The sequence below is a fragment of the Papio anubis genome, chromosome 1 (genome assembly GCF_008728515.1).
Source record: "Papio anubis isolate 15944 chromosome 1, Panubis1.0, whole genome shotgun sequence".
NCBI classification, from domain to species: domain Eukaryota; kingdom Metazoa; phylum Chordata; class Mammalia; order Primates; family Cercopithecidae; genus Papio; species Papio anubis.
This window is the reverse complement of record NC_044976.1, coordinates 29,295,879-29,322,495: the sequence shown is the minus strand read 5'-3', so window position 1 is coordinate 29,322,495 and position 26,617 is coordinate 29,295,879. Positions and strand designations below refer to the sequence as shown.

Genomic DNA, 26,617 nt, shown 5'->3' with positions numbered 1-26,617 from the left:
GTTGGGACCCAGAGCATATAGGGCTCTATCACCATGCCTCATACAGGTCTCTACATGTGTACCACCCAGTTCCCTTCCTAGTTGACTGCCATTGGCTGACACCATACATTGTAGCAATACAGATCTGATTTTAGTTTGCTGAAGATACTGCATTGGTTTAGGCCCCTGTCATTGGACACTGTGGTCTTCTGTAGTAAGCTCTTTTTCCCATTGTTTGCCTGTGAAGTGCCCTAGCTGGCTACTTACTGCACTGTTTTTATTTGCTTGTGGGATGTATACACGAGTTTTTTTTTCTCTCTTTCTCTCTCTCTCTCTCTCTTTTTTTTTTTTTTTTTTTTTTTTTTTGAGACAGGATCTCACTCTGTTGCCGAGGATGGAATGCAGTGGCGTGAATACAGTTCACTGTAACCTTGAATTCCTGGGCTCACTGGATCCTCCTGCCTCAGCCTCCTGAGTAGCTAGGGGTACTAGTGTGCACCACCACACTTAGCTAATTGTTAAATTTTTTGTAGAGATGGGGTGGTCTCGCCAGTGTTGCCTGGGCTGGTGTTGTGTCAAATTGCTGGGCTCAAGCAATCCTCCTCCCTTGGCCTCTCAAAGTACTGGCATTCCAGGTGTGAACCACTGTGCCCAGCCTATGAGTGTTTTTTTCTTTCCCTTGAGACTAGATGTTTAAAAGACAGGCATCTTTGTTATTTGACTCTGTGTTGTACAGTTACCGTCACCATAGTGAGGCCATAAATGTATGATGGATTGAATTCAGCATTAGAACAAACACAGTGTCTTCCAGTTTAGATCTTTGTTGGGGGAAGATCCCTCCAAGTCAGGTTAACCATGACTAAATATTGCTTTGAAATTTTATTTCTTATTATGTAGCATATGATTTGCAATTATGAACTTAAATGTAGCCTAGCATTTCTTAGATTTTTTAAAAAATTGTTTACATTTTGGCATGGTTATGATAGGAACATAGTTAACATAGGGTCATCTGTCTGTCCATGGTCACCCCCTTTTTGGGGAAAACGAAAGCTCTTCGTAGGAGAATGATCTGTGCTAACCATCATTAATATTTATTAATACATAACTTTTCTCAGGCATTGTCCTGAATGCTTTTCTTTCATATGATTTGTCACATGATGATTTTAGAGATTAGAAATTTGTGGATCAGACAGCTGCCTTGTTAGTTATGTTTTTTTGTTTTCTGTTTTTTTGTTTTGTTTTGTTTTTTGGGGGGGACTGAGTCTTGCTTTTGTTCAGTGGTACGATCTCGGCTCACTGCAATCTCTGCCTCTTGGGTTCAAGTGATTCTCCCACCTCAACCTCCTGAATAGCTGGAACAACAGGTGCCCGCCACCATGCCTGGCTAATTTTTGTATTTTTAGTAGAGATGGGGTTTCGCCATGTTGGCCAGGCTGGTCTCAAACTCCTGACTTCAAGTGATCCACCCACCTTGGCCTCCCAGAGTGCTGGGATTACAGGTGTGAGCCACTGTGCCCAACCTAGAGAGCTGTCTCATTTGAAGTCACACAATTTAAATGTTGTAGAGTTGGAGTTTGAACCAGGTTTAACTTCAAAGCCCATGCCTATGCTTCACTATAGTATATAGAATGCCTGTGCTGTCTTGAATTGTCTTTTCTGTACTTTCTTTAGAATTCTTTTCCTCTACTAATTTATGTTATTTGAAACAAAGAACTGATCTTAGGGTTGACACTGCTGCTGTCACTGAGATGGTATTCTGGTGGTGAGAATCTTGTTTTTTGTATTTGTCAGTTGAGCCAGGGTGAAAATGAGTTAATACTTTCACAAATAACAGGAAATGTTAACTGATCAAACTATGAATATGTGTATTCTTAGAGGGTGCCTGATGTGCCAAGCTCAGTTGATTTGCCCTGGGATGTTTTCCTAAATTTAACCTTAGGCCATGTGACCACAGTATAGTAGTAGAAATGCCAGTTGAGAAAATTTAGAGAATAATGCAAATGTTAATGGTAATAGCAGTCCTCGCCCAGTAAAGGTTCTCTTTTATTGGCTTTTGGGAGAGTGTTGGGACTATCATTGCAGGTTGCAACCACTCGTTCAAGGTAGACACGGCTGTACCCCCAACATCTATTACAGGTTGAGCATCCCTAATCTCAAAATTAAAAATCTTTTTGAATACTAACATGACACCACAAGTGGAAAATTCCACACTTGACCTTGACCTCATGTAATGGGTCATAGTCAAAACCACAGGCACGTAACACACAGTTCATTTATTCAGCATCCCCAACGGAAAAGTAGAATTACTCCCAGGCTATGTGTATAAGGCATATATGAAACATAAATGAACTTTGTGTTTAGACTTGGGTCACATCCCCAAGGTAACTCTTGCATACACAAATAGTCTACAGTCTGAAATCTGTAACACTTCTGGTCCCAAGCCCTTTGGTTAAGGAACACTCTACCTGTTTACCCATTTTTACAGGTGAGGAAACTAAGGTACACTTAGGGTCTTTTTTTGTGTTTTTTCTTATTTTTTTCTTTAACTGCCCAAGACCACCCTGCTTTATAAACACTTATGAGTATGAGGCTCTATCACTCTTTTTTTTTTTTTTTTTAACTTGAATACATGGCTTTTAGGCTGTTCAGTTTCTGACAAATTAAAAATGTTTTAACCTCTTTCCTTATTATAGTAAAATACTTCATAGTGTAACAGCTTTTCTTAGCAGCACCTTTATTCTTTGCCCCAGCTATAGTGTTTCAGTGTGCACCCTTGCTTGTAAACGGAGCTTCTTAATCTTTTCTAAGCCCACAGGTATAGAAAACACCAAATTAGAAATGTCAAAACATTTATATTGGGCAATGATACAGTTTGACTTGTTTGTGTTTTAGAAGCTTAAAATGGGGGAAACAAGAATATGTATCTATTTATTTTGGCTTAATGAAGTATGTGTTTCTCCAGAATTAGCTGTTGCATCAGAGTAGCTGTAATATTTGAAACAGCTCTTCAGAACTTCAGTGTAAGGCTTGGTTATTGTTAATGAATCAAGTTGGAAGTATTTAACTCTGTGCTTTAAGGAAGTTCAACTTGGAGATACGTTTCAGCAGATTTGAAGAATTGGCTTTGAGCCCATTTCTTGGTTAGCAAATGTGTCTTTGGTGTTTCTTGCCATCAGCTTCATCATAGAATTCTATGATTAGATTTCTGCCACACTTAAGTTGTTATCTGCATAACTTTGTTACATCTCTGTTGTCTACTTTATGTGGCCAACTGCAACTGTACTTTGTTGCCAAAGAAAATGAACAGATAATTTGGATTAAAGCAGAATGCTTTTTTTTTTTTTTTTTTTTGAGACATACTCTTTGCTCTGTTGCCCAGGCTGGAGTGCGGTGGTGCAATCTTGGCTCACTTCAACCTCTGCCTCCTGGATTCAAGCAGTTCTCCTGTCTCAGCCTTCCCAGTAGCTGGGATTACAGGCATCTGCCACCGCGTCCAGCTAATTTTTTGTATTTTTTTTTTTTTTTTTTTAAGTAGAGATGGGGTTTCACCAGGTCTCGAACTCCTGACCTCAAAGTGATCCTCCCACATTGGCCTCCCATAGTGCTGGGGTTACAGAGAATGCTTAATTTTGTTTAAGGTTCTTAGCAGGTCTGTAACAAGTCAAGGTGTTGTATTTTTTGTTTCTATTTGTGTTCAATGTTGACTTAAGTTTAAAATTTCACAGCAATGTCTCAATGTAGTTGTGTTGAATGCCTTTGTGACTTTAAAAGTAGAAATAGGGGCCAGGCCTGGGGGCTCAAGCCTATAGTCCCAGCAATATGGGAGGCCAAGGCGGGTGGATCACTTGAGCCCAAGAGTTTGACACCAGCCTGGGCAACATAGACCTCTACCAAAAAAAAAAAAAAAAAAAATTAGCCAGGTATGGTAGCATGCGTCTGTAATCCCAGGTATTAGGGAGGCTGAAGTGGGAGGATCGCTTAAGCCCAGGAGGTTGAGGTTGCAGTGAGCTGAGATTGCTTCATTGCATTCCAACCTGCGTGACACAGAGAGACCCTGTCTCAAAAAAAAGAAAAAAAAAACTTTGAAGTTGCAGTGGAGGTTCAGTTGAGTGTCTGGGTTTTGTTGTCAGACTGATAGATGTTCATTTTTCTAGAGTTAATGAAACACCAGCACTCTATTAAATCACCTTAGGTGCCATTCTTACCATTGAACCTGGGATACAACCTAGTCTTTTGTTCTATTCCATCACTTTAAGCACACAGACCCTCCATTTACTCCCTTCTACCAACAGATATTGTCTCTGTCTATCCTACATCCTCCATCTGTTCTTAAATCGAACCCCTTCTATCAGTGATTCCCCCTTTTAGTTTTCTGATGTTTCATTCCTCATTGCTTCTTCCTCTAGGCCTGGATTATATTAGAAGACTGGTGTAAGGATCTCATCTAATGTTTACTGTTCTTTAAAAAGAGTTAATGATTAGCTAGCATAAATCAATATATACTTTTAAGTTAATATTTTACAGTAGGATCTGTTGAGTCAGATGTAATCTTTGGAAAGCCTGAGATGAGCCTCAGTAGTTCAGACTTTCTTTACCTTTCCTTTGCTATTTTTAGGCCCAGCTGTGGTCCCTCACCAGTATTATGGAGTTACTCCCTGGGGAGTCTACCCTGCCAGTCTTTTCCAGCAGCAAGCTGCTGCTGCCGCCGCAGCAACTAATTCAGCTAATCAACAGACCACCCCACAGGCTCAGCAAGGACAGCAGCAGGTAAATGTAGACAAAATTTACCTCTTCTAAGTGGGAATTGTAGTATTGTGGGTAATTAATAGGTGATATTGCGCCTAATAGAAAAGCACTGTGAATGCATGAATTTCCTCTTGTGTGTGTGTATGTGTCTGAGTTCAGGCTCAGATTTAACGACTCTTATGGAATGTCTTTTATATGTTAGACACTATTGTACCTAGGTGGGGTAATGATACTCATCAATTCACCTACAGGGAAATTGCTTAGCTGCAAGTGGCAAAGTGGATCTTCAAAGTTATAGTAAAATTTTGTTCTGCCATACTGTAGTGGCTTGCCAAGCACCACTTTCAGATCATTTCAGGGTTTTTCAAGGGGCTTGACACCAAAGCAGGGGTACTAGATTTTTAGACTGCTTATTTATAGTACTTACTGGATTAGATGTAAATCTTAAACCTGTGATATCTGTGTTAGCTTTTTATTTGAGTTGAGAAAGGACAGTAAACTGCAAAACTACATCTTTTTTTCTTTCTTTCTTTTTTTTTTTTTTTTTTTTTACACAGGTCATTTCCTCCTTGATTGCTAGAATAACACCTCTTTTTTTTTTTTTTTTTTTTTGAGAGAGAGTCTCACTCTGTTGCCCAGGCTGGAATGCTGTGGTGCAATCTCGGCTCACTGCAGTCTCCGCATCCTGGATTTAAGTAATTCTCTTGCCTTCGCCTCCTGAGTAACTGGGATTATAGGCGCACTCCACCATGCCCAGCTAATTTTCTTTTTAGTAGAGACGGGGTTTCACCATGTTGGTCAGGCTGGTCTCAAACTCCTGACCTCATGATCCACCCGCCTGGGCCTCCCAAAGTGCTGGGATTGCATGCGTGAGCCACCACGCCTGGCCAATAACACCTCTTTATTGATAGAAACTGTGGTAAACTAGAAAACTTGAAACAAAAAAATTACCTTAAATCCTTATGTCAAAAAACCACTGCTAATATGTTTGGTATCTGTTATTTTAGCCTTACTATTTAATATTTTACAAAATTGTCATTCTGTCCACGTGGTTTTCCATTCTGATTTCCTACTTTACTATGTTATTTTGTGTTCTTTTAAATGACATTTTTACTAGGTACATTTAAATCCATCAAAGGATACTTTAGTCTGTTATATTTGATATTTCATTTATATCAGTATTTTGGTGTTTTAAATGAGACTGATTAACGTCCTTTACATAAGTTTATCCTTGGAAAAAATTCCTAGTAATGGAATTTTTCTGGAGCAAATGAAATCACCTTTTAGGCTTCGATATGCATTGTCAGATAAAAGCTGTCATTTGAGACAAAACACCCTGCTCATATATGAATGTATTATATGATCCAAACAAGAATTTTTTGCTTGACATCAGTCTTACTCAGTGGGTGTATGTTTAATTTTTTTTGTTTTGTTTTGTTTTTTTTTAGATTCCACACAATTATAGAAAGAAAGAAGAACAGGTCTTGAAATTCTACCTGTTATTTGGACACTATGAAATTATTTTCTTGGCAGCAGATGCCATTCTCATACCATATATAAGGAAATTCAGTAAAGAATTTGTTGGCAGAATGAGTGATCTGTTAAAATAAATTTCTTTTGAGACGGAGTTTTGCTTTTGTCACCCAGGCTGGAGTGCAGTGGTGCCATCTTGGCTCACTGCAACCTCTGCCTTCAGGGTTCAGACGATTCTCCTGCCTCAGCCTCCCAAGTAGCTGGGATTACAGGCATGTGCCACCACGCCTGGCTAATTTTTGTATTTTTGGTAGAGGCGGAGTTTCACCACATTGGCCAGGCTGGTCTCGAACTCCTGACCTCAGGTGACTACCCGTCTTAGCCTCCCGGAGTGCTGGGATTACAGGCGTGAGCCACCACGCCTGGCCACATTTCTTTTTTTGTTTTATTTTTTTTCAGATGGAGTCTAGTTCTGTTGCCCAGGCTGGAGTGCGCTGAGCTCTCAGCTCACCGCAACCTCCGCCTTCTGGGTTCACGTGATTCTCCTGCCTCAGCCTCCTGAGTAGCTGGGATTAGAGGTGTGTGCTGCCATACCTGGCTAATTTTTGTATTTTAGTAGAGATGGGATTTCACCATGTTGGCCAGGCTGGTCTCGAACTCCTGACCTTCGGTGATCCACCCGCCTCGGCCTCTCAAAGTGCTGGGATTACAGGCATGAGTCACTGTGCCTGGCCTATTAAATAAGTTTCTTTCTTTCTTTCTTTCTTTTTTTTTTTTTTTTTTGAGACGTAATCTTGCTCTGTCATCCAAGCTGGAGTGCAGTAGTGCCATGTTTGCTCACTGCAACCTCTGCCTCCCAGGTTTAAGTGATTCTCCTGCCTCAACCTCCCTAGTATCTGGGATTACAGGCACGTGCCACCACGCCTGGCTAGTTTTTGTATTTTTAGTAGTGACGGGGTTTTACCATGTTGTCCAGGCTGATATCAAACTCCTGACCTTAAGCGTTGGCCTCCCAGAGTGCTGGGATTACAAGTGTGAGCCACGGCACCTAGCAAATAAATTTCTTAATAACTGCTTTTTGTGGATAAGTCTGTATTTCTTTGTGTGATCATCTTTTTGTTTAAATGGCTGCCAAATTATTATGCATTTGGAAGACTAAAGTAATTACCATGTTTTAAAATTAGCTCTAATACAGTGAACAAGAATAATACTAATAACTGCTGTTAATTGAAAGCTTTCTGTGCAGAATTAAGTGTTCTACATGTAATTTCTGTTTCTCTTACTAATTATGATAGATGTACAACTTCTTGTTTTATGAAATAGAATTTCATAATTGAGAGGAAACCGATTGAAGAAATATAATTTGTGTGCCCAGAGTCACACAAGTGCAAAGTTGTTAAGATTTGAATATAAGCCCATTTCTTGATAACTTGTTTCCTGACCATATTGTGATGTCTTGACTTAAAGAAAATCTGAGATCTTGTGCTTCTTCTATCGTTAACTAGCTACAACTAGGGCAAGTTGGGTGGGTTCTCTAAATGCATATATTTTTGTTATAAAATGGACATAATAATCATTAACTTTTCAGTTTTCTGTCAGGCCCTTCAGGTTCTGTCAAACCCTACTAAGGAGAAGTTTTTAGCATTAGTTTTTAATTAGCAGCCATTGTTTCGAAAATATGATTTTCTTGGTAATCTGCCTTGTCATAGTAATTAAAATGAGAGGTTCTTTTTAAACTTTGCTGTTGGCCTTGTATTTTATCAGAAAGTATTTGTTGCATTCTAGGCAAGCTAACTGTTCTAGGATAGTTTTTATAAATTCAGTCATTTTGTAGATTTTGTTAGACTTTAAAACGTTACTTGTGAAACTGTACATTTTGTTTCCATAAAATCATCGATTTGACAGCTATTGATGAAATGAAAATATATGAATATTGGCAGGTAACTGAAGGACTTTTATGTATAGTTAGGGGTACTGGACAGATTTCTAGAGAGTGAACAAAAAGCTAACACTGTTTTCCTTATTACAAGACTCATCAATAGTCTTAGACTACTTCTTTCTTTAGGTACCTTGTCCACTCCATCACTCCTGTCCTTTCAAAGAACACCTAATCAAACATAAACCTACTTCTTTATATTCTATGAAAGCAGTGCTTTCATTGTTTTTTAAAATCTTCAGCAATTTTGAACTATTAACATTTGCCGTATTTCTGTGCTTGCTATTTACTTATCCTAGAGTGAGATCTCTTTTGAGTTACTGGGTATGTAAATTCTAAGTATTTGGCAAAACTCACCTGTACAGTCCCCAGACTCTTCTGTCTATGTAGCTTGAAACACACTTTCTCTTATAAAGTTGGTTAGGTTCTTTAGGTCAGAAACAAATTATATAATATCTTGATAATAGTGATTTGCTATTGGTTATTGATTATCTCCTAGGTATCAGTGTGGCTTAAAGACATTATTTCAGATATTTCCAGCAAATCTGCAAGATCATTTGTTAATTCTTACTTATTACTGATATAGAAGTAAAAGATTGGGCAAATTAAGTGTCCATCCATCTCTTCTTGCCAGTGTGGACAGTGTTGGTCACTTTATACCCACTTAACAAATATTTAATTGGTTATTAGTGTTGTTTCTCTTTTTGCTTTTTTTTTTTTTTTACCAATGGTACCAATAATAATTTGTACCCATTTTCTTGACCATATGTCTAACTTTTATAAATAACACAGTGAAATTGAAAGTGGTCTGATAAGAACTGTGCACTTGACAATATGGCAAAACACATTGTTAGGAACTTTAGTAATTTTAGCCTTGGTTTGTGGATTTTGCATTTTTGCTTTCTGGAGTGTGTAGATCTTGTGAGATAGATTCTTCACATCATTCAGAATAATAATGATTGCTAGCATTTTGATGTCTATGTTTTATTAATAAAAAGTAGATCTTTGACTGGGCTCAGTGGCTTCACACTTGTAATCCCAACACTTTGGGAGGCCAAGGCAGGTGGATTGCTTGCACCCAGGAGTTAGAGATTAGTCTGAACAATATGGTGAGACCCTGTCTCTACAAAAAAATAGAAAAATTAGCTAGGTGTGGTGGTGCACACCTGTAGTACCAGCTACTCAGGAGAGGTGGGAGCATCTCTTGAGCCTGGGAGGCAGAGGTTACTGTGAGCTACTGTGAGCTGAGACGGTGTCACACTGCACTCCAGCCTGAGCAGCAGAGCATGGCCCTGTCTCTTCCCTGCCCCAACCCTCGCCCCAAAAAGGTAGATCCTTTATCACAGTGGCATAACTGGTATTCTGCACTGAACTTGACTAATGCGTATGTTTGTGGAATTTGTGAGAGGGAAATAGAAATAGTCAGGTGAGAGCCCTACCAAATCAAATCTGGTGAACTCATTTGGGGCCATGTGGACCTTAATAAATAGATTAGCGTTAAAGAGGAAATATTCTCATTCCATCTTTTGTGTGCATGTGAGACTTAGTTAACTTTAAATATGTGGGTAAATTACCCCTGTTCATCCTGTCTGGAACCCCTTCCCCCCCACCATTAATACTCTTTTTTTCTTTTTTTGTTTTTTGAGATAGAGTTTTGCTCTTTCCCCCCGGCTAGAGCGAAGTGGCTTGATCTCAGCTCACTGCAACCTCCGCCTCCCAAGTTCAAGTGATTCTCCTGCATCAGCCTCTCCAGTAGTTGGGATTATAGGCGCCTGCCACCACGCCTGGCTAATTTTTGTATTTTTAGTAGAGACGGGGCTTTGCCATATTGGCCAGACTGGTCTCGAACTCCTCACCTCCGGTGATCCACCTGCCTTGGCCTCCCAAAGTCCTAGGGTTACAGGCGTGAGCCACCATGACTGGCCTGTTACATTTTTTTTTCTTCACCCACTTTTTGTCAGAGCACTGACATTATATAGTATGGTTTATTGTCTATCTCATTCATTAAAATAAAAGCTCCATGAGGACAGGCGCTTTGTCGGTCTTGTTGATTGCTCTGTCTCACTTGCCCATTTGCCACTTCGTAGGCATTAAATATTTGATAACATTACCACTTGCTGATGCCAGATGTTTCAAATTCATCTTTTAAGTTAATTATCACAAGAACTTTATGAGGCAGATGAGATAAAACGTTTGAATGAATGAATCACTTTTTTGTGCTTTTTGCTGCTTATAAAGGTAATGTGTTTAAAGTAAGAATGGTAGACTGAAATTCCACTATATGAAATGTTATTAATTGAATTTATACCCTAACAGCTGTGACATATAAAAACCATTATAGGGAAAATGTTTTACAATTAAGTTTTAAAAGTTGATCCAACCTGAGCATATGGTAGGTCTTCTCCAATGAAAAGAAAGTGGTTATTTCTGTCTTCCCTTCCCAGGTTCTCCGTGGAGGAGCCAGCCAACGTCCTTTGACCCCAAACCAGAACCAGCAGGGACAGCAAACAGATCCCCTTGTGGCAGCTGCAGCAGTGAATTCTGCCCTTGCATTTGGACAAGGTCTGGCAGCAGGCATGCCAGGTGCGGCTGCATTGTTATTCCTAATACTTTGGCAGGGAAAAAGGCTGCACGTTTGAGGTGATTACAGAGGGGAATGAGCAGTGCTTTCACCTTGCTTAGGCTTGTCATGATTTGGGGACTGGCAAGGATGATATACACTTGCCCTCACTTAGACTATAGTTCACTGATGAGAGCATTGTTCTGAGCCAGTCTTAAGTCATATTGGAGGTATCTAAATGTCCATGCAGCTTGGAATATGTGGTTTTTTCCTTGGTGGGTTATCTGTTTTCTGTCTCAGAATTAGTGGTAGATGGAGTGGCCAAGCTAGTTTACAAGGCTTAGTCTTTATGTTGATGTTTTTGAACAACATGATTAGCGAGAAATTTCTGGTACACCTTGATAGGGTCATCTCTTACATTTTTAAGGTTTCTCTTAAACCAATAGTAGGGGTTCTTTTTAGCTGCCTACCTCTGAGATATGTGTTTATATAGACATATCTTGAATATATGTTGTTTTTGGTTCACTGTCAGCTGGGTTTGGTGCTTTGCATGGGATTAAATGTAGTTTCATGTTCTACATATGAAACAAGTCTTTGAGAGATGTCAGCGTATTTTTATGGACCTTTACTGATCATAGAGCATAGCCAATTTAACTGAGTCATTTATGAATTCAATAAATAACTTTAACCTGTTTCATTTGTTTTTTAGTTGCTATGCCTTTGTGTGTTCTTAGGAAGTCACCTGCAGTTTTTCATATGGCTTAAACTGGGATGTGGAGATTCTATTTCACATAATATTGAAAGATCATGTTATTTAAAGCCTGTCTAGGTTTTTCCTGCTATTTTGCGGGATATTTGTTCTTAGATTATTATGTAGTATGAAAGTACTATGATTTTTATAATCATTTGTAGCCTCTTTTATTTGTTTATTCAACTATTTAAGTGATGGAACCAGTATATAAATCTAGGTCAATTCAACCCCAAAGCTGAGTTTATGATTATTGACAATATGTTGGTGCCCAGGAGATACTTGTTTGTTTAACATACACATTTCTCTGTTGGTTTGATATTCGTAGGTTATCCGGTGTTGGCTCCTGCTGCTTACTATGACCAAACTGGTGCCCTTGTAGTGAATGCAGGTGCGAGAAATGGTCTTGGAGCTCCTGTTCGACTTGTAGCTCCTGCCCCAGTCATCATTAGTTCCTCAGCTGCACAAGCAGGTGAGCGCACATCTGAGTGGACTCCTGCCAGAGATCTAAAAGTGGCGACTGATAGTGATATTCTTAAAGTATGTTGAAATACACTTTTGGCAATTCTCAGTATATCAGTTTTACCCTGTAATGTTTCAAAAAGAGATCAGAAGCAATAAGTGACCTTGGTGGATTCTCCTTTTTGTTGGGAGGGGTGGCATGTGCCAGCTGGTTAGAAGCAAAGTCTGGTTCCACTGAGAACATAGAAGTTGCATTACTCACACAAAATGGCTTTGTTGGCAGAAATCCAAGGCTGATTTCACAGAAATCCAAGTCATTATTTTAAGATAATTTTAGAGGAGGGGTTGTTTTTTGCCATAGGGGCAGGAATGGAGGAAGTGGGAAACAGTAGTGAGAAGTGACAGAATAATACATTTTGTTGGGAGGAGTAATAGGTTTTTACTTTAAGTGTTTATATGTTTTGTTTTGTTTTTTTTAACTAGGAACAATAACAGGAACATCTAGAAGACAGCAGTGTGCTAAAATAGGAACTTGAAGGATGTATATGCATTACATGGTTCTAGAAGAAACCCTCAACATAGATATTTATGGAATTTAAGATTTTAGGAAGTAATTGTATTTGATGGATATGTTGGATGTTTATACCCCTTTTAATCTGTAGTCTCTTTAAAGCTACCAGCATAGTGAACTTGTTCTAGTGGTATTTTGAGTTCAAATTGAAAGTAGAAATAGAAAATAGCAGCTTCATATGAAGGGATCAAAGACAGATTTGTATGGTTTGTGTCTGTTTTGAAAAGATAGGCAGCATTAAAAGGTTTTCTGAAAAAAGATAAAAATGTAGTTTGGAAATGTGGCCAGTCCCTTTCATAGCCAAACGGTTTGCTTTCTTCTTCATAGCTGTTGCAGCAGCCGCAGCTTCAGCAAATGGAGCAGCTGGTGGTCTTGCTGGAACAACAAATGGACCATTTCGCCCTTTAGGAACACAGCAGCCTCAGCCCCAGCCTCAGCAGCAGCCCAATAACAACCTGGCATCCAGTTCTTTCTACGGCAACAACTCTCTGAACAGCAATTCACAGAGCAGCTCCCTCTTCTCCCAGGGCTCTGCCCAGCCTGCCAACACATCCTTGGGATTCGGAAGTAGCAGTTCTCTCGGCGCCACCCTGGGATCCGCCCTTGGAGGGTTTGGAACAGCAGGTAGAAATTAGACTGATATGCTCTTAAGACTGAATTTTAATTATTTTTACAATCCTTCTGGAATACTGGCAATGCATGGAACCACAGGCAGATCTGGACCAAGCCTTGTGGGAATCCAGCCATCCCACATAATCTGTGAGATGATAGACTATTGAAATCAAGTTATACAGATGGGACCTATTTCGATCCATGCTCATGTGGCTACTTACTTAATCAGTTTCTTTCAGGGATTTGAAATCTAGGGAAGATTTTTGCTATAATTGGGAAAAATATGGAGGGAACTATAGAAATTGATATCAAAAACTGAGGGAGGAGGACTTACTAAAGATAGCAGAGCTGAAATACTCTACAATTGAGACTGAGCTGAGTTCTTGGCCTGCAGGCCTTAAAGAGTTACAAGTTTTCTTCAGTCTTCTGAGTAGAATATAAGGTAGATGTGTGGAAAATTAGGAGGAAGGATATTAGACCAAGATATTTTTAATGTTGTGATGAAAAAAGCAGGAGTGTAGTATGGTGAATAATGGGATAATTGCAGAGATTATAAAAAACAAAAGTGATCCCTAAATAGAAGGGCATGTGTGAAAGAAATTATCTTAATTGGAATTGAGGGCAGCGTTGACTCTAGATTGAACCCACTGAGAAAACAGGCTTTCAATATAGAAGTCTTGTGTAGTGGGGCAGTAGCCCATTTACAAATCTTTTTTCTGTATCCCATTTTTCTACTTGAACCTTTTCAATTGATGAAAGGCATTCTTCTAGTCCATTTTCTTCCACCTTTTCCATAGCTCATGTGGCCGTCAGAGCTTTTTAACCCTCCCTTATCCTATAATATACAACACCCCATAGGAAGGTAAATTTGGCATACGTTTGATGGTCATGTTAACCTGAGCCATGTCCTCTTTATTACTTATCTGCCCCTAGTACTGCTACATTAACAGTTAGGCTGTCTCTGCTGACAAATTTGCGGTGGTAAGGAGTCTGGATCAAAGTGTTAGGAACAGGTCACTGGGCTTGTTCTTCGAAGAACAGGCCTGTTCTTATCTGCATTGTTTTAATTCCATTTTAGTTGCAAACTCCAACACTGGCAGTGGCTCCCGCCGTGACTCCCTGACTGGCAGCAGTGACCTTTATAAGAGGACATCGAGCAGCTTGACCCCCATTGGACACAGTTTTTATAACGGCCTTAGCTTTTCCTCCTCTCCTGGACCCGTGGGCATGCCTCTCCCTAGTCAGGGACCAGGACATTCACAGACACCACCTCCTTCCCTCTCTTCACATGGATCCTCTTCAAGCTTAAACCTGGGTAAGAACCATTACTCTAACACCACCTTGAACTCTAGAACTCTCTTGCCACCGATGACATTACAAGAACTTTGCATAAGCAAAGGACAGTCCCTTTATACTAGAAGTGTCCTGGGTATTCTGTGCCTTCCGTAAATACCTCATGTTATTCAGGCTGTACCTATAGATAGTGTAGCAGTTTTGGCTTTACTATAGTTGGGTACATTCCCTGTATATTCAGTTAGCTTTAGTATGAACATTTTATTCTTTGGCTACCTGTGAGAGTATTTCCATGTAAACAATATAAACACAGGTTCATTTCAGTGAAGCTAGGAAACACAGAGACAGAATTTAATCACCTAGTATCACCACCTGCAATACCACCACAATTAATATTTTGCCTTGTTTCTTTTCCAAGTTTCCCCTCTGCTATATGTACATATAATATCTTGCTTTTTCACAAAAAGCATTTGATTTTTAAAATTTTGCCATATTTTAAAATATTTGTAAATATAAACTCTCAAATTATATAGTATGCTAATGAGGAAATGTATATTTCCCTGTTAAATATTTAGGTTGTTTTAATGCATGGGATTTTAAACTATTACCATCTAGAGTCTAGAAAATAGGGAAAGAAAAAGAGGATCCCAAGCAGCAGGCTATAAGAATGAAAAGAAAATTATATTACTTTTTTTTTTTTTTTTTTTTGGTGGGGGGGTGGCAAATCTCTAACTCTTTCAGGACACGGGAGATATTTTCTTATCTCAAACATGGTGCATACTTCTCTCCCACAGTTACGTATTAAGTTTGAAGTACTGATTTATTTGCTAGATGGGGAAAATTGAGTCCTAGATGTAGAGTCACCATATAATGTATCATGCTAACCATAACACTTTTGTGAGTGGAAGAGGGTGCTATGAATAATTACTTGGTGATGATAGGCCTAAATCAGGACTGTCGTGGGCAAATCAGCATGTGTGGCCACTTTACCAAGAAGATTCTGTTTTTAACCAGCGAGATTAAATGGCTTCATGGACTCAGAAGTGAGAACTGACTAAAAACAAACAGGATACCTTCGTTTGGATAGGCAGACTAGAAAGTGATTTATAGGATTCAAGAGAAGTCTGAAGTGGGTAGCGTAATAGACTTATTATTCTAGACCTACGAGTGACAACTTTGAGTTTGAAAGAGGCGAGTTTCAAGTCAAAACTATGTTTATATATACACATTGGCATGTGTGTGCATATCCTGAAGTTTTATACAGTAAGAACTGTAGTTGTAGAACTCATTTTCTCAGGTTATATATGAACATCACTTTATAAAAGTTACTGTGACTTTCCTGATTAGTAGGTCCATAATAAGTAGACAGGCGATGGGGTACATTCCCCAACAGTGTTTCCTAGTGACACAATGCCTGGCTTTAAAGACTGGGGGTTAATGCAAAATCTGGAGAGGAGTGTCAGACTCCCAGTTTGATATATGGCTAGAAGGAAGGAACCAATGTTAATTGACCTGGCATTTACCTGCTGGTGTTAATGGTTTTGGGTCCTGTACATACAACCCTGGAAGGTATAGGTATTATTTCGTGTCGAGGACTTAAATATCTTGCCTAGCCTAGATCATCTTGGATTTGAACAGGTTTAGAATCAAGCATATTTGACTCCAAAGCATGCAGTTTCAGTGTATATCCTGTCACATGATATACTCAGAGTATCTTGAACCAGTCCATTATCAAATCCAGAAATTTATATCTTAATTTCTTGGTTTAAAAACAGGTAAACTATGTCATCCCATACTATGTACTAAACAACCTGAACCTGCTAAAATTATTTTCATAAAGAACCAGATAGTAAATGTTTTAGGTTTTATAGGCCAGATGGTGTCTGTAGTGAATATTCTACTCTGCTGTTGGAAGGCAACCACAGACAAAATGTAAATGAGTGAATATGTAGCTATCTTCTAATAAAACTTTATTTATAAAAATAAATGGGCCGGGCACGGTGGCTCACATCTGTAAGCCCAGCACTTTGGGAGGCTGAGATAGGCAGATCACTTGAGGTCAGGAGTTCAAGACCAGCCTGGCCAACATAGTGAAACCCCACCTCTACCAAAAAATACAAAAATTAGCCAGGCATGGTGGCGCGTGCCTGTAGTCCTACCTACTTGGGAGGCTGAGGTGGAAGAATTGCTTGAACCTGGGAGACAGGCTGCAGTGAGCTGAGATCATGCCACTGCACTCCAGTCTGAGCAACAGAGTAAGACCCTGTTTCAAAATAAGTTAAGATAAAATCAAATAAAAAGCTGTGGTTCCTTGGTGCGTGGAAATGGAGCCAGAAGTGTTACTTTCATGCATAATACCTTTCCTTTCTAAAGTATCAGCAATTTAATGTAATACTACCTCTTAATTCATGTTTTCCCTTTGAAGAAGGAAATAATTATTAGTGTGAGTTATTTCTTGTCAAATGACTTGTTGCCTTGCTAGTTTTATGTTTAACATAACTTCTCCTTGGAAACATTCACCTTGTTTACGCAATTTCTTTGTGTGCATTTGCATTAGACTTGTGTTGTGTGTAGTACATGTTTTGTATATGCCATTCCTGAGGAACTCTTTGTCTCAATTAGTACAGCTTTGCCTCCGCTCAGTCTGTTTCCTTGAGAAAATAGAGGTGTGCTACTTGGTTTCTAACGATCTCCATAAAGAGGCCTTAAAGACGTTTTAGTATAAGAAACTTAACATTTCTTTCTGGCCCACACCTAATATAGCTTCTGTGGTTAATACTGCTTCACTGCTGCCACCAGCCATCAGCAGTGACGAGCAGCCATACTAAGCATTTTATATTCATTGTGTTGAATACTCAAAAGAACTCTTCACCTCTTAAAACTCAGCATGTCTTAATGAATGTTGCTTAATGATACCAACCACAAAGCTAGTGTTTGAATGCGCATACCAGCCTGTATCTCTTGTGGATCTTTTCCCCATCTTGTCATTTTTACACTTTGTCCCAGTAGGCAGATATGTGTTAGTATTGTCTAACAAAATCAGTGACCTGTTTAGTAATTTTTCCTATTATTTATTTAAAAATCACTTACTGAGTGGCGTGGTTTTTCATTACTGATTGTTTAAAGTTCAGACTAAAAACAAACCTTTTTGAGTTCTATTCCCCACCCCCATTTTTATTGTTTGAGACAGGGTCTTGCTCTGTTGCCCAGACTGGAATGCAGTGGTGCTGTCATAGCCTACTGTAACCTCAAACTCTTGGGCTCAAAGGATCTTTCCACTCCAGCATCCCAAGTAGCTGGTACTATAAGCACACACCACCACACCTGGCTAATTAAAATAATGTTTTTTTGTAGAAACTAAGTCTTGCTATGTTGGTCAGGGTATCTTGAACTCTGGGCCTCCAGTGATCCTTTTGCCTTGGCCTCTGAAAGCACTAGGATTACAGGTGTGAGCTACTGTTCCTGGCTCCTTTTTTTCTTTATTTTATTTTATTTATTTTTTTGAGATGAGTTTCACTCTGTGGCCCAGGTTGGAATGCAGTGGCATGATCTTGGCTCACTCCAACTTCTGCCTCCCGGTTCAAGAGATTCTCTTGCCTCAGTCTCCTGTGTAGCTGGGAATGCAGGCACGTGCCACCATGCCCAGCTAATTTTTTATTTTTAGTAGAGATGAGGTTTAACCATGTTGGCCAGGCTGGTCCCTTTTTTTCATTTTTAAAATGTTGTCTTTTAAAATGCAGTAGTTTTTTATTTTGATGGGGTTCAATTTATCTTGGTTTTGAAATAGTATCGAAGAAATCTTTGCCTAACTCAAACTCTTGGGGGAATATTTTCTCATGTTTTGCTCTAAAAAAAACTTATTGTTTTATCTCTTAAATATAAGTCTGATCCATTTTGAGTTAATTTTGGGTGTCAGGTCAGGGTTCATCTTTTTGCACATGCATTTCTAGTTGTCCTAGCACCATTTTCCTTCGTAATTTTGGTGTACAGGTCTTGCACTGTTTCTGTTAAATTTATTCCTAATTGCATATATTTTTGATGCTATTATAAATAGAATTGTGTTCTGGTTTTATCTTTCGATCGACTGTTGCTTGCTTATAGAAATACAATTGGTTTTTGTATGTTGATCTTATATACTACGGCCTCGCTGTAGTCATTTATTATTAGTTCTAATGGTTTTTGGGTGGAATCTGTAGGATTTTCTACATATAAGATTATATCATCTAAGAATAAAAGCCATTTTCCAATCTGGATGACGTTTCTTTTTCTTGTCTGATTGCGCTGTGTAGAACCTCCAGTACAGGTTGAAAATCCCAAATCAAAATTCTGAAATGCTGAGTTTTTGGAGTGTCAACAAAGTCTTTGTTGAAAGTCAACAAAGCTCAAAGGAAATGCTCTAGAATTTTTGATTCTCATATTAGGATGCTCAGCTGGTAAATATAATGCAAGTATTCCAAAATCTGAAAGACTTTAAAGTCTGAAACACTTCTGGTCCCAAGTATTTTGGATAAAGGGTGCTCGACCTGGACAGTGTTAAATGGAAGAAGTAAGAGCACACATCCTTCCCTTGTTCCTGATCTTTTTTTTTTTTTTTTTTGAGATGGAGTCTCGCTTTGTCGCCCAGGCTGGAGTGCAGTGGCCGGATCTCAGCTCACTGCAAGCTCCGCCTCCCGGGTTTACGCCATTCTCCTGCCTCAGCCTCCTGAGTAGCTGGGACTACAGGTGCCCGCCACCACGCTCAGCTAGTTTTTTTGTATTTCTTTTAGTAGAGACGGGGTTTCACCGTGTTAGCCAGGATGGTCTTGATCTCCTGACCTCGTGATCCGCCCGTCTTGGCCTCCCAAAGTGCTGGGATTACAGGCTTGAGCCACCGTGCCCGGCCTGTTCCTGAACCTGGCGGGAGCTGGGGGTAAAGCATTTATCTTTTACCATTAAGCATAATCTAATACATTAAGCATAATCTAAAACAGTTGGTTTTTAGTAGATGCCCTTTATTAGGTTGAGAAAGTTTCCTTCTAGCCTAAGTTTGTTGTGAGTTTTTGTTGTGAATGGGTTTTAGTTTTTGTCAAGTGTTTTTTCTGCCTTTTTTTTTTTGAGATGGAATCTTGCTCTGTCACCCAGGCTGGAGTGCAGTGGTGCAATCTCAGCTCACTGCAACCCCCGCTTCCCGGGTTCATGCCATTCTCCTGCCTCAGCGTCCCAAGTAGCTGGGACTACAGGCGCCTGTCACCATGCCCGGCTAATTTTTTGTATTTTTAGTAGAGACGGGGTTTCACCGTGTTGGCTAGGATGGTCTCGATCTCTTGACCTCTTGATCTGCCCGCTTTGGCCTCCCAAAGTGCTGGGATTACAGGCGTGCACCACCTTGCCTGGCTGTTCTTTCTGTATTTGACGATCTTGTGGCTTTCATCCTGTATTCTGTGAATGTGGTATGTTACATTAATTGATTTTCAGATGTTAATCCAACCCTGCATTCCAGATATACATCTTAAATGATGATCATGTGGCTTTTATCCTGTATTCTGTGAAAGTGGTATGTTACATTAATTGATTTTCAGATATTAATCCAACCCTGCATTCCATATATACCTCTTACTTTGGTCATGTTCAATTCGGTGTGTTTGTATTTTTGTTGAGAATTTTTGAATCTGTATTAATGAAGGATCTGTGTTTTTCTTTCTCGTGAGGTATTTGTTGTGGCTTGGTGTCAGGGTGATATTGACCTCATAGCATGAACTTCGAAGTGTAGCATCCCCCTCTATTTTCTAGAAGAGTTTGTGGAGTATCCGCATTATTTCTTTAGACGTTTGATAAACTTGACTAGGTAAGGCAGTCTTAACCTGGACATTTATTTGTAGTAAGATTTTTACTTACCCCATTTCTTTACCTCTTATAGGTCTTATAGGTTCAGATTTTTATTTCTTCTTGAGTCAGTTTTGGTAATTTGTGACTTTCTAGGAATTTGTCCATTTCATCTAAACTGCCAAATTTGTTAGCATAAAATGCACTATTTTAATAAGTGAAATCTCTCTCAATCTTCCTCTCCCATCTCCCCCATACATGCATATGTACCCGTGAATGTGCACATATAAAATATGTGACCCTGAACAAGACAGATGTTGCAATTATTTATTTTATTTGACCTAATTATGTGTTGCATGTCTCAATTTAACAGTATTATTTTTGTAATTATTAATCATAGTTAATAAATATGAATTTTCTTAACTAGATCTGTAACTCTCATTTGTGGTTTATATGTGGTTTACATAGAAAACCTTAAACTCTCACTTATAACGGAAACATCCGTCTCTAGTAAATTCTGCTTCCCATCTCAAAGAGAAAAAAGTAAGGGATGTGGATATGAGTGTCCCCAAAGACTGACTGTAGCGGTTTCACGCCCTGCCTACCCATAGATCTCCTTATCCTACTCCACCCTTTCTCACTCATTTCTTAGAATGCTTCTCCATGCTTATAGTTTTCTGCACAATCCCCAGGCTGTATCATTTAAAAACTCTTAAACATCAAGAGGTAGCAGGTAGTTTTTGTTGACAATACCCAGGCTTTTCATTTGCCCGGGAAGAAAGTGTTATGATTGTTCATTACTTCAGAAATGAAATATATAATAGTAAAAAGGAGCTCAAAAGTTCATAAGCTGTCCAGGGCAAAAGAATCAAAGCATTTATAACTGAAATTTAGTTCTAAACTAAAAAGCATTTAGTTTTATTATCATGATAGAATTATCATCCTCTTAAAATGTATTCTTTCTGTTCTTTATCTTCAGGGTTTTATGTGCCTTTTAGTTTTTTAGGAAAAGCACAGCTCAAACGCAAAATACCTTTATCTGTCCTTGCTTGAAATGAAGAAGTTTCTAAGTTACTGGTCAGTAACCAGTAGTCATGTATGTGTTTAGGTATTTCCCCATTCTGAATTAAAATGGTTATTTTGTGATTTCTCACTTGGTTCTCTGAAGGAGACTTATCAGCTGTAAAACTAACTATGTGACAATTAACGTATTTTGGACTCCTTATTAATCATGCACTTAGATGATCAGTCTTCATGGTTATTTAATTTAGGGCTACCTTGGTGTTGTGTTGGAGAATGAATTGGAGCGAGCTTATTTTTAAAACACATTTTGATGAACATTGTTGCTTCTGGTTGTATTAAACACAGAACTAGATACTGGGGACCATGGGAATTTTTCTTTAAAAGTGGGAAGGCAGGGCTTTGCCCATTAGGCATCTATTAGATCTGTGAGTACAAAAAGCAAGTAAATGAGAACATTCCACGTAGCAAGGGCATGACATACTACATGGCTGCTGGCAGAAATCCCTTATATACAATTATGCAAAATAACTGAAGGGCTTATTAATTTAAATAAAACATTTAAGCCCTTACTGTCTGTGGAAAGTTGTCATAGGACACAGACCTATGAAATCCACCACTGTCCCTTTGAAGCCTTATGAGAAATGTTTCTTTTAAAACAGTTGCAAATTTAAACACTTCCGGAGTGTTGCACCGAAACCCCCAGAGCTATAGTGGTTTGGGTGCAAATACATGTTGGTATTCAGACTGTTGTGCGTCAGAAAGCACATTTATGCACATTCGCTATCTAAATGAGATTCAGTCAACAAATACTTACCAATGGTCAAATATTTACTATTTGTCACACATTTTTTTCAAAAACAAGATAATTATAATTTAGAGCAAAAATTTAAGCATTGGCTTGATGTTGAAAGAAGTACTACTTGGCTCAAACAAAATATGTCTGTGAACTGTCAGTTTGCCATTTATAATTTAGTACCTGGGAAAATTTCTCTTCAGAGATGTCTATATTTCTTAGTAATAAAAACTCTGTGTGTGTGTGTGTGCATGAATGTCCTTGTAGTATATACTTGTCTGACATCTAAGGAGGTAAGAGGCAAAAATCAAAACCTCACAGTAAATGTATTAACCATTTTTGTACGCATATGAACTGTTATTCAGTCTAGTCCTTTGTGTGGATTAGTCATTATGTTTTTGCCAGAAATAACAGAACATCCAACAGAGTGGCTTAAACAGTAAGTGCGTTTATTGGCTTATATAACTGGAAGTATAGTAGTAGGGCAGTGTTCAGGGTTGGTTTGTCTCATCATTAAACATCATTACCAAGGACCTGGCTCCTTTATAATTTACCTTCCATTTCGGTCAGTGACCAGCTTCTTAAAATCCCTTTAAATTGTTTTCAAAACATTGTGTGTTCGCCCCATCCCATCTTCTTTGGCATGTTGCTGTTGCCACACTTTCCCCATACCTGCCAACCTACCCTGTTACCACCTCTTTGCCCATTTCTCCCCAGCCTCAGACAGGTGAGACAGAATTGTTTCTGAAATGGAATAAAGAACAGTCTCTTGGCTGGGTGCTGTGGCTCATGCCTGTAATCCCAGCACTTTGGGAAGCTGAGATGGGCAGATCTCTTGAGGTCAGGAGTTCAGGATCTGTCTGGCCAACACAGTGAAACCCCATCTCTACTAAAAATACAAAAATTAGCTGAGTGTGGTGGCGCACACCTGTAGTCCCAGCTACTTGGAAGGCTGAGGTGGGAGAATTGCTTCAACCTGGGAGGTGGAGATTGCAGTGAGCCGAGATGGCACCATTGCACTCCAGCCTGGGTGACAGAGCAAGACTCCGTCTCAAAAATAAATAAATAAAAGAACAGTCTTATGACTGCTGTTTTCTGTTCATATTAATCTCCTGACTTACTTTCCTTTTAAAAAAAAAAATCACTTTTCATTTGAATTCAGAAGTACTGTGGAATTTGACAAGAACGTTCTGTAGAACAAGAAAACTTGATGAAACTGAGTCCGAAAATGAATTTCAGACCCCAAAAGGACCCTGACCCTGGAGTTAAGAGCCCTGTTCTGAATTCTGGCCGTGACAATTTTGGGTTTTATATCTTTGGATGAACATTTCATCTCTCTGGGCTTAATTTTCTGTTACTTAAATGGGAGTTACAAACTCCTTTTCCAAAATGCCAGTGAGAATTCCAAAGAAAGTGTATATGAAAAATCTTCTAACATAGAATTGGGCTTAGGACACATCCTCAGTAAATATTTTACAGATTTCAACATTGAGCCGTTTTCTTTTGGTGGTTTCATCACTTTGATTGAGACCCAGACTTTTGAAGCTGGGCCCTGGAATTCTGTGAAGTCCAGCCTGGGTATCTTTTTGTGGCTACCATTAAACCCCAAACCAGACATTTATTAAAACTTTTGAAGAGCTGAGAAGTAGTTAATGTTGGATGACTTTTCTCGTGGATTTTTAATTGTTATTCATCTAAACTTTTTGTGGTTTATGTAATATTTCTTACCTACTTTGGCCTTTTTGTTTAAAAGGAGGTGGGGGAAACAACCCCAGAAAGGCTTGACATCTTTTTTCTGTTGCAATCAAAATTTAAAAAATAATAATAATAAAATAAGAACTGTTTTTTTTTTTTTTTTAAGACGGAGTCTTGCTCTGTCGCCCAGGCTGGAGTGCAGTGGCACAATCTCAGCTCACTGCAAGCTCTGCCTCCCAGGTTCACCTTTCTCCTGCCTTAGTCTCCCAAGTAGCTGGGACTACAGGCGCCCCCCACCATGCGCAGCTAATTATTTTTTTTTGTATTTTTTAGTAGAGACGGGATTTCACCATATTAGCCAGGGTGGTCTTGATCTCCCGACCTCATGATCCGCCCACCTCAGCCTCCCAAAGTGCTGGGATTACAGGTGTGAGCCACCGTGCCCGGCCTGTTATTTAAAAATACTCATAATTTATTATGCTGCTATACTTGTTTTTTTGGAGACAAGATCTTGCTCTGTTTTCCAGACTGGAATGGAGTGGTGCGATCATGGCTTACTGCAGCCTCGACCTGCTGGGCTCAGGTGATCTTCCTAACTCAGCATCCCAAGTAGTTAGGACTACAGGTGTGCATCACCACACCCAGCTAATTTTTTATTTATTTTTATTTTTTTAGAGATGGGTTCTCTCTCTGTTGTCCAGGCTGGTCTCGAACTCTTAGGCTCAAGCTATCCTCCTGCCTCGACCTCCCAAAGTGTTGGGGTTATGGACATCAGCCACTGCACCTGGCCTGTTGTATGTTTTGATATGCCTTTTGGTCATATGTTTATTTTATCTGTCTAGAGATTCCCAATTATTCTCTTGTCACCCGTCAAAACAGCATTATCAATGGCATGAAGGTTGTTGAAACTACGGTCATTTCAGGCTGTGTCACAATAGAAATTGTTAAGAGCTGTCCATTTGTAATGAAAACTCAAAAATTTTTTGTTTTTAAGGTATCTGCTATCTTCTACTCATTATGTCTCATTCATGGCCTGGAATGTCTTAGTGATTTTCACACTTCTATTTAGTGGCAAAATCATTCCTTCAAAGAAAGCTTTTTCACGGGGTGCTCTGTATAAAACAGACCAATCTGGGTGCCTGATTTTTTAAAGTGGGTTTCAGATGGAAATGGGGGTTATTCAAGAATGAAAGGCATCTCCACAGATCTCAGAATGGAAAACCACTCAAGTCTGAGTGTGTTTTGCATTTTCTGAGTTTTTATTGCTGGTACTCAGGTGCTGGGTTCACCTGGTTGGCATATTTCTCCCTCATTTCATTACTAGGGGCCATGCTAACTATTGCTGCAGTCTTACTAGCAGTCTACCATCAACGGTAAAAGCATTCCCATCTCAATCTTTGTGCAGAAGTTTCCTTCCAGGTTGTTGAGTTGACCTACGAAAGTCATGACGCTAATAGAATTGTCTTAAAACAAAAACAACAGCATTGAAGAAATCAGAAATGGTGCAGGCTTTCGGGTGTGGGAATGCTTTTTCCTCTCTTGAATGAAGTTTCTTAAGAATGGTCTTAAGTTCTCCTGCTCTGTAACCAACAGGAGGACTCACGAACGGCAGTGGAAGATACATCTCTGCTGCTCCAGGCGCTGAAGCCAAGTACCGCAGTGCAAGCAGCGCCTCCAGCCTCTTCAGCCCGAGCAGCACTCTTTTCTCTTCCTCTCGTTTGCGATATGGAATGTCTGATGTCATGCCTTCTGGCAGGAGCAGGCTTTTGGAAGATTTTCGAAACAACCGGTACCCCAATTTACAACTGCGGGAGATTGCTGGACATATAATGGAATTTTCCCAAGACCAGCATGGGTCCAGGTGAGTACTTGACTTTGGCACTTTAAGGTAACCAAAATTTTAATGCCTTAACTGTCTTGGCTCAGATGGGTATCTACTGAAATAAAATGCCATATAGTAATTTTTTTAAAAGCATGCCTCTTAGTTTGCATCACATTATTTCATAGGGATTTAAGAAACAAACATGAAAACAAAGACATACATATACTTTGGCTGCTTTAAACATTATGAAGAATCTTTTGCTCTCGAAGAGATGCTATTCAAATACAAGTTTGATCTAGGGTGCTTAGGAGTAAGACAGCTCTACCACCTTCCTTTGTTGTTCCACTCTGTAGAAGTGACAGTCTACGTAGAGATGAGAGAAGAAACTATTATAGAAGACAGAATTTGGTTTGTGTTACCCCTTCCTGTTGGGCTGCTGCAGTGGGCTTCACAGAAAGCGAATCTGGTCCTGGGGATAGAGCATAATTATGGTGACAACACCATCCTTCTTTCCCATTTCTGTTTCTGTTTCTTTCTTTTGACTGTGTCCAGTGAAACAGTTTCTACAGAAGCTACCTCCTCCTTAAGTTCTGCCAGCTTGCTACTGGGCCAATATTTCTCATATTTGAATTCTATAGGCTAGATTGAGAGGCAACATGATTTTCCTGATACTGGTCATCTGGACTAAAAAAAGGCAGACTGCTACTACTTTGGAAGATAATGAATACTGTTTTGTTTTTGTTTTTTGTTTTATTTTGTTTTGTTTTGTTTTTTGAGACAGAGTGTCTCTCTGTCGCCCAGGCTGGAGTGCAGTGGCGCAATCTCGGCTCACTGCAAGCTCCGCCTCCCGGGTTCATGCCATTCTCCTGCCTCAGCCTCCTGAGTAGCTGATAGATGCTGTTTTATATGAAAATAAGTTAAAGAATATAGTAAGGACTGTAAGCTTTGAGTTCATTGATGTGAGGCTGGTTTCTAAAGGAAAAAGTCAAGTAGGGTACATGTTGTGTTTTGTCTCCCTCCACCCCTCCTCTCTTCCTGCACCCCTGCCCCCCCACCCCCTTTTAATCTCCTCCCACCTTGCACATAAATAAGATTCAGTAGA

The 26,617-nt window shown here is 39.4% G+C and overlaps 1 protein-coding gene and 1 non-coding gene across 35 annotated transcripts in view; both read left to right on the top strand.

Moving 5' to 3' along the window:
* Positions 1 to 26,617, top strand: part of PUM1 (pumilio RNA binding family member 1) — a 136,609-nt gene that overhangs the window by 88,287 nt on the left and 21,705 nt on the right. For 16 of the 34 annotated variants that reach the window (XM_021938631.2, XM_031666450.1, XM_031666400.1 and 13 more), the window contains 7 exons: positions 4,595 to 4,746; positions 6,174 to 6,206; positions 10,579 to 10,717; positions 11,771 to 11,914; positions 12,803 to 13,099; positions 14,166 to 14,402; positions 25,287 to 25,554. In XM_021938631.2, coding sequence (XP_021794323.1) covers positions 4,595 to 4,746; positions 6,174 to 6,206; positions 10,579 to 10,717; positions 11,771 to 11,914; positions 12,803 to 13,099; positions 14,166 to 14,402; positions 25,287 to 25,554 — 1,270 coding nt within the window. The remainder of the gene's footprint in view (positions 1 to 4,594; positions 4,747 to 6,173; positions 6,207 to 10,578; positions 10,718 to 11,770; positions 11,915 to 12,802; positions 13,100 to 14,165; positions 14,403 to 25,286; positions 25,555 to 26,617) is intronic. The other 18 variants (XM_009203404.3, XM_009203407.3, XM_021938624.2 and 15 more) reach the window with 5 other exon arrangements.
* LOC116272149 lies at positions 10,835 to 10,907 on the top strand. Its single transcript, XR_004180869.1, has one exon. It is a non-coding gene; the product is annotated as a small nucleolar RNA SNORD103/SNORD85 (small nucleolar RNA).